The sequence below is a fragment of the Rhinoderma darwinii genome, chromosome 2, assembly GCF_050947455.1.
Source record: "Rhinoderma darwinii isolate aRhiDar2 chromosome 2, aRhiDar2.hap1, whole genome shotgun sequence".
Lineage (NCBI taxonomy): Eukaryota > Metazoa > Chordata > Amphibia > Anura > Rhinodermatidae > Rhinoderma > Rhinoderma darwinii.
Genome location: NC_134688.1, coordinates 42,748,074 through 42,766,361, shown reverse-complemented (window position 1 = coordinate 42,766,361; position 18,288 = coordinate 42,748,074). Strand labels below are relative to the sequence as shown.

Below are 18,288 nucleotides of genomic sequence, written 5' to 3'. Positions count from 1 at the left end.
GAATCCCCTTAAGTTCTAGTAACAGGGGTAGAAATGCAATTTTCCAAGACTTTGGGGACTGTTGAGTGGGCACAATTGCCCCCGTTATTTAGGTTTTCGTAAGGCATATGATAGATGGTAGATATATGATAGACAGACAGACAGACAGACAGATAGGATAGATGAGGAAAGGATGAGAATCCAGGACTCTGTGTCCTAAAATGTAATGATGTAGAAGGCTCATGAAAATAAAAAGCTTTAGACTACATTCACACGAGCATGACAGACTTATGCGCGCAAAAAACGTCCATTAAATCTGCCCGTGTGCGTTGCGTTATGAAACTGTTGTGTATCTGTGTGCATACACCCATTGACTTCAATGGGCGGCTAGGTCAGAGAAAACACACCAATATAGAACATGCAGTGAGTTTTGCGCAAAGGACACTCGCTGTGTGAAAACTCACACATGTGTGAATAGCCCCATTGAAATCAATGGGTCCATGTGCGGTGCGTTGTTTCATGCACCAGTCAAATAGCAAACCAGTCAAATAGCAAATACCTACTCAATTATAGTTGGAAAAACCGAGGCATAAGATGCTCATGTACCCACTGCATAAATCCATCACTTTATACCGTGTGTATTTTTAAAAAATCTTTTTGTAAAAGAACAGCAAAATCGACATGACCAAAACATAGAGACGTATTCTTGAAAGCCTGGACTCACCTCACACATCGGTTTTAATAGAAGAAGAACCTCACTTTTTACTCCACCACTTTCAAGTAAGGCACAAGTCAAGCTCTTTATCCAGTCCTCGTGGTTGCTGTTTTGGGGTATCCATAAATTGTGATCATCCACACTGTCCAAGGGACCATCTGTTCCATGCATATCCTGAAGGACCTAAATGTCCAACCCAGAAGAAAGAGAATAGACCCATTTATCAGTGAACTACGATACCAAAAAGAATTAGAATATATTTTTTCAAAGAATAATAAAATGTTTGATAATAAATCCTTAGAGCAAGGACTGAATCCAAAGAATTGCCTTTTCACTTTTCTTCAGGCATCACTCATGGACATGAATAGACAGTTTAAAGTGGTTTTCTACATCTGACCCCCCCCCCCCCTTTCTATTTGGGCGGTCCGGCAGTGACTAGCTGATCAGTAGTGGAAATATTACATTTAAAAGGGGGTATCTGCTGTGAAAACTCCTTTCTTGTTAGAATGGTCCCTTGAAAATAAGTTAATCACAGGGTGTCCCGCTGTTGGGACCCTTATCGATTAGCTGCAATCTGTTGGAGAAACCGGCAGCAAGTAAACAGCTGCAGAGCGAGAGACCATCTCTGTAGATGATCTTCTCTCTAGCTAATAGATGGGGTCTTGAATTTGGGACCACCCTTAAATAATTTAGAATTCCTTAATAGGGTATTTAAAAAAGGGTTTGCCTAACCAGACAACCCCTTTAACTCAACGGTTACCTTTTGAATTTTATTTGCTAAGGATTAGACCCTGTTATCACGTGTCGAATGCGATGCGGATTTTGGCACCAAATCGGACGACAACCCATGCACGTGAATGGGGTTTCTGCAACCCATTTCCCACGTGACAGAGAATTTCCGTGCAGATTTGTGTTTACATGGCGGAAATATATCTGGCATGGAAATAAGTAGCATGCTATTTATTTCATACAGAAACGCCAAGGATTAGCGCCATTGAATAACAATGGGGCTAATCCTAGTGCGGATCTGCTGCACACACAGAATCAAAGCGGCAGTAGATACGCAGAAGAAATCCAAGGGTCAGCGTTGGATTTCTGGTGCGCAAATACACAACGGATTTTAAGCCGACGTGTGAACATAGCTTAATGGAAACTTCTTAGTCTACTGTCCTGAATATTATACGGTTAGTTATTTCCCGACCAAAAGAAGAGAGGGGGTAGTTTCACGTTTACCTTCTTTTTTGGAATACGGAATGGGTGCAGGTACACAAGCATGGGATCTCCACGGTCTTTGTACGACTCCCAAAACTGACAACCAGTTTTTGTGGCCAAAATATTTTTCAAACAAGTAGCAGCAGCTGATCGTACATTGATGCTGAGAAAAAATATGAATGGCCAAATTAAACAGTTTTAATATGAGTGATAGATAAGACAGTTGAGGAAACTTAAAGGGTAACTAAACTTTTAAAAAACTTTTGACAGGTCAAAGTGACATATCTGAAGTTTTGATTAGTGGGGGTCTGAGCATTGAGACCCCCACCGATCGCTAAAACAAAGCAGCAGAAGCGCTCAGGTGAGCATTGTGCCTCTATGTTTCTGATCGGCTTTCTTTGAAAAGTCGAGCAAGCAGTGTACGGACTCCAAGACTTTCTATTGAGCTCTGAGGAAAGCCGAACAAAAACGAAGCGGCACATCGAAGCGTCTGCAGCTTGTTTCAGCGATCAGTGGGAGTCTCAGTGCTCAGACCACCACCGATCAAAACTTCACACGTTTCAATAACAGGTCAAAGTTTTTTAAAAGTTTAGTTACACTTTAATCTAAAATTGGCCATAGACGTGGCAAGGCTATCATGCCTGACCCCATACACATGAACGTTATTTCAATAGGAGACGGGAGATAAGCGACTGCGAGACATCTCCTGCCAGTTATCTTGGAGAGCAAAAATAGGATCAAACTGGTTACAATCCAACCTTTCAGACCTTTGTTTCTCTCATAGGGTCATTTGAATAGTGGGTGGATTAGAGTGCGGACATCCAGAATAAAAGCACTTTCACAATCAACGGGGGTCCGAGAGGTTAGACACCCATTGGTCATTATTTTACGCCTATATACTAGCAATGCGCCATAACATTACATGGGAATACCCCTTTAAATTCTGGTAGCACAGTGATAACTGGTTTACCGACCCATATAAGAATATATAGAACAGCATTCCGATTAATAAAGGAAAACATCAATGCTAGCATGTAGGAATACACATGTGAGTTACATATAAATGCATGGAACTCAATTATTCTATTCATTCGGACACTACAAGACTAAAGGGAGATATTTGATACGCACCAGTGATCTGTCAGGGCATTATTTATCAGTGTCAGAATAACTAGTACACACTGAAGCTCCTTGTCTTCAAAAAACTCCCCGGCTTTGCCGTAGAGCAGCTCCTTCCTGTGCTGCAGGGCTATGGTGCAAAAGTCAATAGGTCCCAATTCTCCGAGGCAACTCCCAGCTGCTTCTGCAAATAACAACATGTAAAAAGCAGACAGTTACAATTTCATGAATTGTTATAGAGTTTAATGAGACCTTATGGATTAGCGAAGTGATGCGAATCAATGATCCATGAAGTCAAATGTTATTATTAACAGATGGGGAAGGCACCAGTAATGTGAATGGGAAATCATTAACCCAGATGATTAGACTGTATAATGTCTATAGAATTATTAAGGAAGAACATTTTACAGCTTATACAGCTGTTAGTGCTTCAATTATCTTCTCTGTATTTTATTTATGGTTTTAGAATTCACTACGATCTTCAGGACTGATAGCAATACACAAGGGAGGAAATTTAGTCAGTTGCAAGCTAAAGAAAGTTGTAGAGTTGAAGGGTAAGATGAAGCGTAAAGGGGGTTTTACACTGGCAGATTATCGTGCAGACAAGCGTTCATAGAATGCTCATTCCCGATAATTGCCCTGTGTAAACAGGGGAACGATCAGCAGATGAACGAGCAAACTCTCCATCATCTGCTGGTCGTATCGTTCTAAAAAATGTAAATATTATCATTGTCGGAAGCACATCTCCCTGTGTAAACGACCGCAACGACTGCTCTTCCCCATCCATAGCTGCTTATGGCAGGAGCAAACGAGTGCCGATCAATGATGTCTCCGCCGGTGTAATAGGGCCTTAAGATGCGATTAATTTATTAAGAGATGCACGCTTCTTAATAAATTATTCACATCTCTGGCTGCCCGTGCGCCCAAAAAAATCAAATCTACTCCAGCTATGGAGTAAATTTATTGGGCCGTGGCAGTCCCTTCCCCTCCTGCTATGCTCAACCCATTTATTTTAAAGTATATAAGTATATATAATTATATATATATTATTTTTTTTTACATTCTCTGGGTACGCTGAATACGACAGTGGTTATATGCTCTACTAACATGTTTCACCTGCAGTTTTACAGACTGAGCAATCAAAAAGAGCATCAGATTAATATTGACGTAAAGAGTCCAAAAGAAACACACTGCCACATGGCGTCCAGGGGAATAATTTTATACAGCATTTAGATGAAAAGTTTTATTGTGTCTATGCCAACACCCCTGTTGTACGGCAGTTAAGAGATAAATGCCCAAATTTCTGGTGGTTTAACTTAGGGAACAGATTAATGGTTAGATTCCCGGTGGTCTGGGGCAGAGAAGGAGGGTCACTATTTAAAGGGGTTATCCGGGACTCTTTAAAATCAGCAGCAGGGCAGGGGATGGCATAACATATTAAACTAGCAGATACTCCTGGCCCAGAAGCGCCCCCGCTCCAGCCCTGAGGTCCCGTTCTTTGTGACTTTCATTGGTCACATGGCCTTAGTGGTCACCAGCCCTTTTAAGGCAGCATCACCGCTGAGGCAAGCTATTGGCTGTAGAGGCACATGACCAATGAACGACACATGACTGCTGCAGGAGCATCCGGGACGGGAGCGGCAGAAAACAGGACCTATGCGTTGGAGTGGGGGACACTTCAGGGGGTGTCTGCTAGTTTATTATGTTATACCATCCCCTGCTGCCTATTTGAAAAAGTCCCGGATAACCCCTTTAATACCTGGTCCAGTGGTTGACTCACTCCAAGCTCCAGAGTTGTTACTGTAACGGAAAGCTGGGTGCTGGTTATAGATCGGTGCACCGTGGGGGGGGGGGAGAGAGAAAGAGAGAGAGTGCGAGATCGGTGCACCGCGGGGAGAGAGAGAGAGCGAGATCGGTGCACCGCGGGGAGAGAGAGAGCGAGCGAGATCGGTGCACCGCGGGGAGAGAGAGAGCGAGCGAGATCGGTGCACCGCGGGGAGAGAGAGAGAGAGCGCGAGCGAGATCGGTGCACCGCGGGGAGAGAGAGAGAGCGCGCGAGCGAGATCGGTGCACCGCGGGGAGAGAGAGAGAGCGCGAGCGAGATCGGTGCACCTCGGGGAGAGAGAGAGAGCGAGCGAGATCGGTGCACCGCGGGGAGAGAGAGAGCGAGCGAGATCGGTGCACCGCGGGGAGAGAGAGAGCGAGCAAGATCGGTGCACCGCGGGGAGAGAGAGAGCGAGCAAGATCGGTGCACCGCGGGGAGAGAGAGAGAGAGCGCGAGATCGGTGCACCGCGGGGAGAGAGAGAGAGCGAGATCGGTGCACCGCGGGGAGAGAGAGCGAGATCGGTGCACCGCGGGGAGAGAGAGAGCGAGCGAGATCGGTGCACTGCGGGGAGAGAGAGAGCGAGCGAGATCGGTGCACCGCGGGGAGAGAGAGCGCGAGCGAGATCGGTGCACCTCGGGGAGAGAGAGAGAGCGAGATCGGTGCACCGCGGGGAGAGAGAGCGAGATCGGTGCACCGCGGGGAGAGAGAGAGAGCGAGATCGGTGCACCGCGGGGAGAGAGAGAGAGCGAGATCGGTGCACCGCGGGGAGAGAGAGAGAGCGAGATCGGTGCACCGCGGGGAGAGAGAGAGAGCGAGATCGGTGCACCGCGGGGAGAGAGAGAGAGCGAGATCGGTGCACCGCGGGGAGAGAGTGAGAGCGAGATCGGTGCACCGCGGGGAGTGAGAGAGAGCGAGATCGGTGCACCTCGGGGAGAGAGAGAGATCGGTGCACCGCGGGGGGGAAAGAGAGAGAGATCAGTGCACCGCGGGGATAGAGAGAGAGAGAGAGATCGGTGCACCGCGGGGATAGAGAGAGAGAGCGAGATCGGTGCACCGCGGGGAGAGAGAGAGAGAGAGCGAGGAGACCGCGGGGAGAGAGAGAGAGAGATCGGTGCACCGCGGGGATAGAGAGAGAGAGATCGGTGCACCGTGGGGAGAGAGAGAGCGAGATCGGTGCACCGCGGGGAGAGAGACAGAGCGAGATCGGTGCACCGCGGGGAGAGAGACAGAGCGAGCAAGATCGGTGCACCGCGGGGAGAGAGAGAGAGCGAGCAAGATCGGTGCACCGCGGGGAGAGAGAGCGAGATCGGTGCACCGCGGGGAGAGAGAGAGCGAGATCGGTGCACCGCGGGGGGAGAGAGAGAGCGAGATCGGTGCACCGCGGGGGGAGAGAGAGAGCGAGATCGGTGCACCGCGGGGGGAGAGAGAGAGCGAGATCGGTGCACCGCGGGGGGAGAGAGAGAGCGAGATCGGTGCACCGCGGGGGGAGAGAGCGAGATCGGTGCACCGCGGGGGGAGAGAGAGAGCGAGATCGGTGCACCGCGGGGAGAGAGAGCGAGGTCGGTGCACCGCGGGGAGAGAGAGCGAGATCGGTGCACCGCGGGGAGAGAGAGAGCGAGATCGGTGCAGCGCGGGGAGAGAGAGAGCGAGATCGGTGCACCGCGGGGAGAGAGAGAGCGAGATCGGTGCAGCGCGGGGAGAGAGAGAGCGAGATCGGTGCACCGCGGGGAGAGAGAGAGCGAGATCGGTGCACCGCGGGGAGAGAGAGCGAGATCGGTGCACCGCGGGGAGAGAGAGAGCGAGATCGGTGCAGCGCGGGGGGAGAGAGAGCGAGATCGGTGCACCGCGGGGAGAGAGAGCGAGATCGGTGCACCGCGGGGAGAGAGAGAGAGCGAGATCGGTGCACCGCGGGGAGAGAGAGCGAGATCGGTGCACCGCGGGGAGTGAGAGAGAGCGAGATCGGTGCACCGCGGGGAGTGAGAGAGAGCGAGATCGGTGCACCTCGGGGAGAGAGAGAGAGATCGGTGCACCGCGGGGGGAAAGAGAGAGAGAGATCGGTGCACCGCGGGGGGAAAGAGAGAGAGAGATCAGTGCACCGCGGGGATAGAGAGAGAGATCAGTGCACCGCGGGGATAGAGAGAGAGATCAGTGCACCGCGGGGATAGAGAGATCAGTGCACCGCGGGGATAGAGAGATCAGTGCACCGCGGGGATAGAGAGATCAGTGCACCGCGGGGATAGAGAGATCAGTGCACCGCGGGGATAGAGAGATCAGTGCACCGCGGGGATAGAGAGATCAGTGCACCGCGGGGATAGAGAGAACTTATTTATTATATTTTTATTACAATGTATTCACTGTCAAGATACCAGAAGACACAGCAACTACTGGTTGTCATCTTACTGCCCGTACTCACCCAGTACATCTTTTCCATTGTCAAGGTCAGCTGCATTCTTGCTTAACTCTAAAAGACTCATTACCAGTTTTGGAATGACATTCTGAGGATTTCCTAAGAGAAAACAATATTCCTGTTAGTATGAGTAAAGTCAATGCATGGTCTGCATTTCACATGGTCCTTCAGACAAACTGTGGACAGAATACCTTGGAAGTCGCGCACCATATCTTTAATTTCATCCTTGTGCTCCTGTAACTGTTTTCTTAAGTCAATTAGTCCTTCCAGACGTGTTAAAGGAAGTGAATCACAAACACTTACAGACAGAAAATGATTTACTTCCTGGGGAGAGAAAATAAATGACCTTAGATACTGAGCCAAACATCTCAAATATTTATTTTAACAAATTTAGGAGGAATTGCACCTTTCTGAAAAGGAAACCACCCTGATCAGCGGTTATTGCTAAGGGTAACTGCGGGTGGCTGCAACGACCACTGCATGTGAAATGTAGTATTACATGCCGGCCATTCAAATGAACGATGCAGATCAAATTGAAAACTAGCAGGGCAAGCAGTCATGACCATTGGGTCACGGTTGTTTTCCGATTTCTAAGTAACTGAAGTTATTGCCAGCATCAGTTACTACGACTGACATGCGTGGGCACCGCATGTCAGAAGTAGAAAGAAGCCTGTAAATAGCCGGTAAGGACGGGCTGGACGAGAGAAACAGAGGGGAGCACTGTGGCTACCAAAAAGGGGGGATGGAGGGCATAGTGGCTGTCTTGTAAGCATTGTTTATGGCATAGAGGTCATTGTGGCTGGTTTTAAGGGAATTATGACTGCCATTGGGGGCATTGTGGCTGGTATTGAAGGCATTGTGGCTTGCATTGGGTCACTGTGGCTGGAATAGTGTCATTGTGTTGGTTATGGGGGCTTTATAGCTGGCAAATGGGAGCATTGTGGCTGACATATTGGGGCACTGATGGCATTGTGGCTAGCATGAGAGCATTGTGGCTGGCGTGGACGCATTGTCGCTGGTATAAGGGGAACTGACAGAATTGAGGTTGATGTGGAGGCATTGCGGATTGCATAAGGGACATTGTGGCGGTCATGGGGGCAATCTGTGGCTGTCATTGGTGTATTGTAGATGTCATTGGGGTATTGTGAGTGGCGTAAGTGACATCGTGGCCATCATGGGAGCTATGCGGTGTAATAGTGAAAATCCTGGGCAGGAAATTCTGCAGGGGCACGTCATAGATGGAAGATGGTTTTTATGCTAGTCTAGGCTAGATGGAAAAGACAGGGCAAGTGAACGACCACAATCAGAGAAGACGTCATATGTCAGTCAACGGGTGTAGGTTTTGCAGTCAGTGTTCTCAGACTACATCGAATCAGTCCTTTAATGACCTGTCCAATATATTGTGGTAATAATTGGATACGTTATGGCGGTGGTATTTATATTTAGAAACATGCTCTATGTGCTTATGATGGCGCAAGTTATTTGGTGGTGGGGCTAAAGCGAGAGCGACGGTTAATGGGGAAAAATGTTGCATAGCAAAAGTTTAGAGCATATGGGCAGCGGTTGTCAAGTTGGATCACTGCGTGTCTCATTGGAATCCACTTAAAAAGTGATATTATCTATAGTGCAAGAATATGTCTGCTCACTTATCAGATAGTCAGAATTGGATATATTGCACCACCCCTTTTCTGCAGAAATACCAGCAGACCCTTCTTTTAATATTCTCCATTACATTGATGATGATACCTCTATCAGGGAGAAAGCTCCTTTGCTGTATTTTATTTTCTGGTGGGTCTGCCGCAGGTTCTTGAACAGAGGGTGGTCAGGGAAAGGGTCCAGAAGTTTGATTGTGTGGTAGAGATTTTCATTATCCTGGCTTTCAATTACCAAAAAGGTCAGTAAGTCGCACACCTGTAGGTTAGACACAAGAAGAAAATAATGCACGTCTCAAAACAGCAACATAAACAGTGAAGCTTAAAGAGACTCTGTCACCACATTATAAGAGCCCTATCTCCTACATGATCCGATCGGCGCTGTAATGTAGAGAACAACAGTGGTTTATATTTTGAAAAACGATCCTTTTTGAGCAAGTTATGAGCAATTTTAGATTTCGTTTCTTAAAGAGGCTCTGTCACCAGATTTTGCAACCCCTATCTGCTATTGCAGCAGATCGGCGCTGCAATGTAGATTACAGGAACGTTTTTATTTTTAAAAAACGAGCATTTTTGGCCAAGTTATGACCATTTTTGTATTTATGCAAATGAGGCTTGCAAAAGTCCAAGTGGGTGTGTTTAAAGTAAAAGTCCAACTGGGCGTGTATTATGTGCGTACATCGGGGCGTTTTTACTACTTTTACTAGCTGGGCGTTCTGACGAGAAGTATCATCCACTTCTCTTCAGAACGCCCAGCTTCTGGCAGTGCACACACACAGCGTGTTCTCGAGAGATCACGCTGTGACGTCACTCACTTCCTGCCCCAGGTCCTGCATCGTGTCGGACGAGCGAGGACACATCGGCACCAGAGGCTACAGTTGATTCTGCAGCAGCATTGGCGTTTGCAGGTAAGTCGATGTAGCTACTTACCTGCAAACGCTGATGCTGCTGCAGAATCAACTGTAGCCTCTGGTGCCGACACGATGCAGGACCTGGGGCAGGAAGTGAGTGACGTCACAGCGTGATTTCTCGAGAACACGCTGTGTGTCTGCACTGCCAGAAGCTGAGCGTTCTGAAGAGAAGTGGATGATACTTCTCGTCAGAACGCCCAGCTAGTAAAAGTAGTAAAAACGCCCCGATGTACGCACATAATACACGCCCAGTTGGACTTTTACTTTAAACACGCCCACTTGGACTTTTGCAAGCCTCATTTGCATAAACACAAAAATGGTCATAACTTGGCCAAAAATGCTCGTTTTTTTTAAATAAAAACGTTACTGTAATCTACATTGCAGCGCCTATCTGCTGCAATAGCAGATAGGGGTTGCAAAACCTGGTGACAGAGCCTCTTTAAAGACCAACTGGGCGTGTTTTTACTTTTGACCAAGTGGGTGTTGTGCAGGGGAGTGTATGAAGCTGACCAATCAGTGATCAATCAGTATCATACACTTCTCATTGTTCCAGCACAGCTTCTTTCACTGCACTATCACACTGTGTTGAGGATCATGCTGGGCTGGAACAATGAGAAGTGTATGAGGCTGATTGATCAATGATTGGTCAGCGTCATACACTCCCCTGCACAACACCCACTTGGTCAAAAGTAAAAACACGCCCAGTTGGTCTTTAAGAAACTAAATCTAAAATTGCTCATAACTTGCTCAAAAATGATCGTTTTTCAAAGTAAAAGCCACTGTTATTATCTACATTACAGCGCCAATCAGATTATGTAGGAGATAGGGCATTTATAATCTGGAGACAGAGCCTCTTTAAATTTTGAAGATCAAATTTTTTTATTTGGGGCTTTATATCCTGTTGGATTCTAAGCACAAAAGTTGTAGCAAAGAAAAACATCTACTCAGAATGCAATACATCAGTGATGCGTCCCCCATGTGCCTTATGTCGCCACTAGGAGGCGCTTACTTCATACACATTCAAATAGTATTAAAGGGGTATCCCTAAAATCAACATTTATCACCTATCCATCGCTCCAATAGTGTTTGAATAGAGCAGCAGCACTCATCCTAGACAGCCTCTCCATTCAAACTCCTCTTTCCTGTGGGGGGGGGGGGGGGGTGCAGTGAGGACGAGGAACAACAGGGAACACGGGACCCCTGTTGTCGGGATTGGTAGGGTTCTTAACGGTGGGGAACCCAGCGATCAGACATTTATCACCTATCCTGTGGATGTGAATTGTGGGAATTCCCCTCTCAAGATGTTGTCCAGTCTCTAAAAATTGATGGGCTATCCTCAGGACAGGTCATCAATATCTGATCGGTCTGAGTCCGGGTCCCACTCCCGGGACCCCCGTTGATCAGCTGTTTTGAAGGGGCCGCAGCGCTGCTTTCCCTTCATTCCTTATCTGCTCGTACTGCAAATCTCCCGACACACTTGTAGCTGTATAAATCCGCCTGCAGTGAGCTCCCCTAGTGGTGACTGAGGGAAACGACAATTTTATAAATTTCCTATATGGCTGTAAGAAGGGAAAGAGAGCTCCAATATGTATAAAGATATGTTAAGAAATTAGAACAGAACTTCAGACATATTTAGATGAAATAAAATTAAATTATATGTACATTTTAGCCCTTTCCTGCCATTGCAGATAACATTAACCGCTTTACCATCCTAACCCAGGAGGAATATTAGAACCATCCTAGAGCACCACGGATGTCAGCACTAACCCCTTCACCATCTTGGCCACCTGAGATATTAAGTATTAACCCCTAGACCTCTAGGTATATTACCAGAAATATTAGTAACCCCTAAACCACCCTATGTAAAAATGTGAGATTTATTTCAAGCACTTTGCCTGAAATAGGTCACTAGTTATTATTTCAAACCTATTAAAAGCTAGAAATAATGCCAATACCCAACTGGGATTTAGAACATAAAAAAAACATTTTTTACCTGTTCTTGGATTTCTGCTTGACAGTTTGCCAATGGAATAAGACTTCCCACAATGACATGCAGGTGGCTTTCTAGTGCATCTTTGCAGTAAGTGACTGCTGCTCTACAAACTCCATGCAAAAGATCAAGACACAGCATAGTACTGCGAGCGCAGACATCATTTGTAGAGCAAACAACTCTATAATAATAAAAAAAAAAATGTGGCTTATAAGGCTTGGCCTACACATTTGGTAAAATCACAGGATCCCCGCAACACAAACTTATTGTTTCCTGGGCAAACACCGCCTGGTGTTCGTGTAATTCCCTCTCTGAACGTCCACCTTATGTATCCAGTGACGATCAGTAGTGACTTCTGGCTAGTCTGTCCATTAGCAGGAATCACTCGGCAGCCGGTATACAAGAAGATCCAGGTAGTGGTACAGAGCGTGTGTGACCACCAGCACTAGGATCATTAGGTATACATTCATAACAAGTACGTAACATCAATTCTTAGACACAGGAGAATTCTTAAAAAATGATTTGAATTAAAAAATATATATATTTTGCATGAGAAATGTAATATTTAACCATGGGACAATGTTGTGCATATCGTATGGATTTATTCGAACATACTTGCGATGGGAGGTACATTTTAAGAGGCAAATACAAAGAAATGTCAGGGTGGATTTCGTGACCAGTATTAAAAAAGTTGCAAAGATAAAGTCTAAACTAACAAATCCACAAAGAACATATGTATTTTCGGTTGAGTTCTGTAATATAAGGCTGCAAAAAAATCCATATTTTTTATTTCAAGTCAACAATTTTAACCAAAATATACAAAAATTCTATTTTACACTGCACTGCGGGTGTATCTCTGCATGCAGGACAGGATTATAGGGAGCGCACAATGGTCATGTGCGCCGGGGTCTAAACCCCATTGGGGACCTAGGGTGCCTAGATTACCCACACGCCCTTCCCAGGCCAGTTCTTCTGAACCCAAATTCCTGCATACCAAGGCCATAGTGGAAGTTGTAGTTTCACTCAGTCTTCCAAATGTTTGCTATGGGACCTAGCATTTTATAGTTATGCCATTGCCAGTCACTGTCAATATGGGTAGTGTATACACCACACACCTCATCACAAGAGCTCAAGAAAACGGGGTCTCCTGATGGCCATTTCGGCAATCCTATCCAGAGGTGGAGATTCTAAGGAAGTTACTGACTGAGCTGTCTTTGTAACTCCCATAGAATTGAAGAGGGGAATGAAGATGCACAACAGCCTTTCTTATGCGAGCCAAGTTGGGTCTGGGATGGGGTCTTCCGACAAACTTTTTGCCCAGGGGCCTCCACCAACCCTAATCTGGACCTGCAATGGATCAGCAAAATAGGTCAGAAGAACAGAAGTGAGGTGCCTCCGGATTACTGAACTATTACTGCACATCCCTGGTGCGGTTTTGCCATACTGCCGCTCAACTACATTAGTTACTCTACACACATACACACTGATAATGAAAAACATACCTGCTATTAATATGGTGGATCAAGGTGTAAATGACATCTCTGAGGACAAAGGCCCATGCTCCACCTAAACCATCCTTAATTTCTGCCAGTAGCAGATTTACAAAGAGGTGATAAATGATGAGAATCCGATGCTTTTTGTGGATGTTGTTGCTTTCCGCAGCCTGTTTGCATATGGACAACAGAATTTTTGGGAAAGCATCCTAGAAAAAAACCCATAATAGAATATATTTAAAAATACACATTACTTCCTAAATGTAAAATCTACGTAAAGGGTTTTTCCCATCTCAGACATTTATGGCACATCCTGTGGATATGCCAGAAATGTCTGATAGATTCAGGTACCATTTCTTGTACCCGCACCTATATGGAGAACTGTAATCCCCAACCTGTGGATATGAAAAAAATAAAGTCTGAGATGGGAATGCCCCTTTAAGGTAAGGAATTGGATCATTCATGGCCCCTAAAACGAATTTATATACAAGCAGGAGTATAATATAAATGATATAGTGCTTGAAAATGTTTTATGGCAGCACGAGAGATAAATTAATGACCATGGAATAGTGTACCTATCGTTTCAGGTTTGTTTGGTTTTAATCTAGTTCTGTTCTAATATATTTCACAATAAATCATTATAGGGGTCAATGCTCCAATTTCCCTTCACACAACCATAAACTGTAAGAAAACACTAAATATTGAAAATTCATGAGGAGAAAAAAACAAAAAACATACCAGCAATTCCGCTCTTAATCTCCTTTCGTTTGATCCTATTTTATCTAATATTTCAATTAATACTGAGAAATACACATCAAGAATTGCTCTATATGTGTCTTAGAGATCAGCCATTTCCCCCCTCCTTCTCCTCACTGTCCTGTGTATGGATGTAAGACAACTGGCTGCAGCAGGAGCTTCTCTGCCCTGTCAGCATTAGGACACAAGGATAGTTAAGCCACCTCCCCCTTGGCTAAGCTCTGCCCACTCAGCCATTCATCAGCTGAACATAGAACAGATCAGTAGGAAATTGTAGGATTTCTACGAGACTTTTTGTTTCAGGAACATGCTGAAAATTCCGCAAACCGACAGTGTGGGCAAGATTATCTCCTATTTAGTTTTATCATTAATTTCTAGGTTTCATTTTCCTTTAAATTATAAAAAATCTGCAGCCACTACTTTAGGGACTTTGGGGCAGAGTTACTTTACTTCGTTTCAGAAGTAGAAAAGTTAATAATAGCCCCTTTATGAGCATTCTAAGAATAATGTATTGCGCTCAATATAAATTTGTCTTCAGTAAGCTCCCCCTAGTGGTGCGTTCAGGCAGAAATTTTTTTGTCATTTAAAGTTTCTTTAAAGGGGTTGCCCACTACTGAACAACTGATGACCTATCCGGTGGATAGGTCATCAGTTGTCCAGTAGTGGACAACCCCTTTAACATTCAGCTTCATTTGCAATTACACATAACATCTCATCTTACGTAAGGTACTCACCGGAGTTTTTGAGAGAATGGCTATAAGACTTTTCAACTTGCTCTTGTGACAACTACTTATATAATTCAAAGTCGCTTTTATCACCGAAGAAGGAAAATATGGGGGGTTTGGAGCTGGATCCAATTCTCTTAAACAGCAAAAATGTTTACTAGTTATACACAAGTATTCAAGTGTAGTCAAAAACAGAAATTTGTATATTCAAAAGACTCAAAACCTAAACAGAAGCAGCTTAGTTAGTATATATAGGCCATTGTAATGTGAAATGCAGCAACCTATACACTGGGGAGAATAAATAGGTGCATAGCTCAGCCGTACACCTTTAAAGTAATATACACATTGTGGACAGAGAACAGATTTTTGCAGACAATCGCAGTTAATTTGCAGGATTACCACAACCTTCATTGCGAAGTCAATGTTTCGTTAGATGTTCAGGCTTCTTGGCAAACATTGTGATGGTCGAAAGGTTGCAACTTTTTTTTTTTTTTTGTCATGAGGAAATAATGACGTTGTGACCATAACTGCAACTCGTAAAAAGAGTGGAGCCCTGGCTTAACACAGAAGAAGAGGCCTTCAAAGCCAAAATGATCACCTTTATCGCAATGCTTAACAATTCACAGATCAATAACTAGCAAATTGCTGGATTAGCATGGAATAGTGTTAAGGACAATTCCTTGAAGGTATAAGTGTTGTTCACACAGGGTTGTCAGGGCATGCTAGGAGTTGTAGTTTTGGAACAGCTGGAGAACCACAGGTTGGAGACCACTGATCTAGAGGGTCCATTTTCTCCTCCAAGGACTGCCGAGACAATTCCAGGTTTATAGACCACTGCCCTGAGAGCAGCACATCCAGTACCAAAAAATGTCACAGTGCAACTATCCAAATAAATGAAATATAATCGAGCGACTGAGACTCTTACAGCTCAAAGTTACCTCGTGTATTGCAGAATGTCTTCCTTGTTTGGTTCCCCATCACTTGGTGACTCATGCAAAGTCATCAGTAACTCCACCACAATATCTGGTAGATTCCGCAGAAATAAATTGTCTATTTGCTACAAAGAGAATTTTAAAGAGATGTCATTTATTCAAACACAATTTAGCATTGTTCTGTACCTGTATAGCCATAAATGATAATATAGTACAATTCTCCTACTGATCCCACTTTCAATATGTGTTCTCCGTCAGGGTTTCCGTTGTTATAACAAGAATAGCACAGGCCGCAGCGTTATACATATCATCAAAAATAATGGCACCCCGATAGGAACCGGATGGACTCCGTCATACCACATTACCTACAAATGTTCCTTACAATGAGTCAGATTGGGCACCCTCAGTGAATTACCAACAATCTAAAAACAAACTAAGGCCCAAATAATTTAAAAAATAGAAATCTTTAAAAACTTCTACGATAGTTATTCATACAGAAACGAGCAAAAAAGCAAACGGAAGTATAATTACACAACCCACAGCAGTATGGTAATCTGCATGAATGAGGAAGACAAATGGCAATAGAGCGATAGTATGTCCCTCCTTTATAGTACAATGGAAGATTGCCCAGCGCTAACAAACTAATAGAAAAAAATGGCACAAACCAATAGTGAGCCTACCACAAAAATACTCACAATAAGATCATGTATACATAACAGTAAATCATATAATGAATCAAAAAGTGTTGTATATCAAATAATAGCGATATAAAGTGATATCAAATAATACCGATATAAAGTGATATCAAATAATACCGATATAAAGTGCTAAATATAACAAAAATACGTCACTGAGTGCACAAATCATAATGAACGTATCTACGTCTAGTACAAGTACCCTAGATACTAAGTGATCATAAATCAACAAATAATGAAAACACTGTATCAACGTATACTCCATAGTACTTATAGGAAAAACAGGATGAAATAAAATGTATATTGGTCACCCCCTATAGATACGCTGGCCGTGGTGTGCAACACAAAGAGAACTACGTCAACCTGAGGTCTAGAGGTGAGACCAATATCAATGGTGATGGAAACGGAGACCTATGGTTTCAGTTTGTGTCAGTCAGGGCTCCGTTCCGACGGAAAGCTCAGATGGAACGTTGGAACGGAGCGCTGACGCAGGTGTGAACATAGCCTTAATTGTACTTTGAGATAGAGCTTCTATGTATCCTGAATGCATAGAAACGGTCTCTTGCGGTCAAAGCTGAATCCATCACGTTTTGCAGGACTTTTCGGATTATCACATGGCAGACTAGTGATGTTTTAATATTATTTCTGGTACGTACAATTATTTAAAAGCAAACAAGGAAATACCTGTGTCCCTAAGCAGTTGTCACCTCGTAGCAAATCGTAGACTTTTGATGCAACTTCTCGATTTGTCTTTTCTGTGTCACTGGAACATTCAGATGCAAAATATGGCAAGATATTCACTAAAATTCTAGGGAAACAATCAGCCAGCAGGACCTTCCAGTCTGCCTCAATACATTGAGCCATCGACTTGATCTCATCGAACTCACTCCTTATGGCTAGAAGTGGAATAAGAACCTTGTAGCATGATCTGTAAAGAGGAGCATTAAGGTTGATACAAATAACTATCTAGATCAATTTATATACAGGACAGACAGGCAGATAGATATGGGAGGGATAGATGGATTGGATAGATTGATAGGATAGATAGGACAGATAGATAGGACAGACAGACAGATAGATATGAGATAGATAGACAGATAGATAGATAGACAGATAGATAGATATGAGATAGATAGATAGATAGATATGAGATAGATAGATAGATAGATAGATAGATAGATAGATAGATAGATAGATAGATAGATAGATAGATAGATAGATAGATAGATAGATAGATCTCTGTTACTAACCTGTAGAAATCTCTGAGATTGGGGTAATCTAATAAAGTGTAAGGAAAAGTGGACAAGTTGTATTCTGGAAGCTTCATTCTAAGCCACTCAAGAACCAAGTAATCTAAGTGAGAGGTCATGAAGTCTTTTACATTTCTGTATCCTAGAGTAGTAGAAACCTTTTCTAAAACCTGTGTGCAAATGGAGAAAAGTCACCTTATGGTTGGCGGAAATATAGACCAATAACTTGCATAAAAAATGGCGAACGCCTTTATATGAACTTGGTGAATCGTAAGACTACTCTTCGCCACGCTAGTTTCTCGGGCTAAAAATATTGAGGCAGTTGTAAAACAAATAAACAGGGAGCTCGCCATGTACTTCATTTTTTTTGTTGCAATCCATGATAGAGATCTGGCATATTTTGCAAGGTTCTAGATGTTCTATATATATATGTACAGTGAAGGAAATAAGTATTTGATCCCTTGCTGATTTTGTAAGTTTGCCCACTGTCAAAGACATGAACAGTCTAGAATTTTTAGGCTAGGTTAATTTTACCAGTGAGAGATAGATTATATAAAAAAAAATTATATATATTTATTTGCATTGTGCACAGAGAAATAAGTATTTGATCCCTTTGGCAAACAAGA

The 18,288-nt window shown here is 44.1% G+C and overlaps 1 protein-coding gene across 1 annotated transcript in view; it reads right to left on the bottom strand.

Moving 5' to 3' along the window:
* Positions 1–18,288, bottom strand: part of ATM (ATM serine/threonine kinase) — a 123,215-nt gene that overhangs the window by 62,351 nt on the left and 42,576 nt on the right. Inside the window, exons 26-37 of the mRNA XM_075851593.1 lie at positions 17,663–17,832; positions 17,097–17,340; positions 15,724–15,842; positions 14,795–14,921; positions 13,314–13,513; positions 11,815–11,992; positions 9,005–9,169; positions 7,450–7,582; positions 7,265–7,357; positions 3,038–3,209; positions 1,928–2,069; positions 704–877 (exon numbers count right to left, since the gene is read on the bottom strand). Of these exons, the coding sequence (XP_075707708.1) occupies positions 704–877; positions 1,928–2,069; positions 3,038–3,209; positions 7,265–7,357; positions 7,450–7,582; positions 9,005–9,169; positions 11,815–11,992; positions 13,314–13,513; positions 14,795–14,921; positions 15,724–15,842; positions 17,097–17,340; positions 17,663–17,832 (1,917 nt within the window). The remainder of the gene's footprint in view (positions 1–703; positions 878–1,927; positions 2,070–3,037; positions 3,210–7,264; positions 7,358–7,449; positions 7,583–9,004; positions 9,170–11,814; positions 11,993–13,313; positions 13,514–14,794; positions 14,922–15,723; positions 15,843–17,096; positions 17,341–17,662; positions 17,833–18,288) is intronic.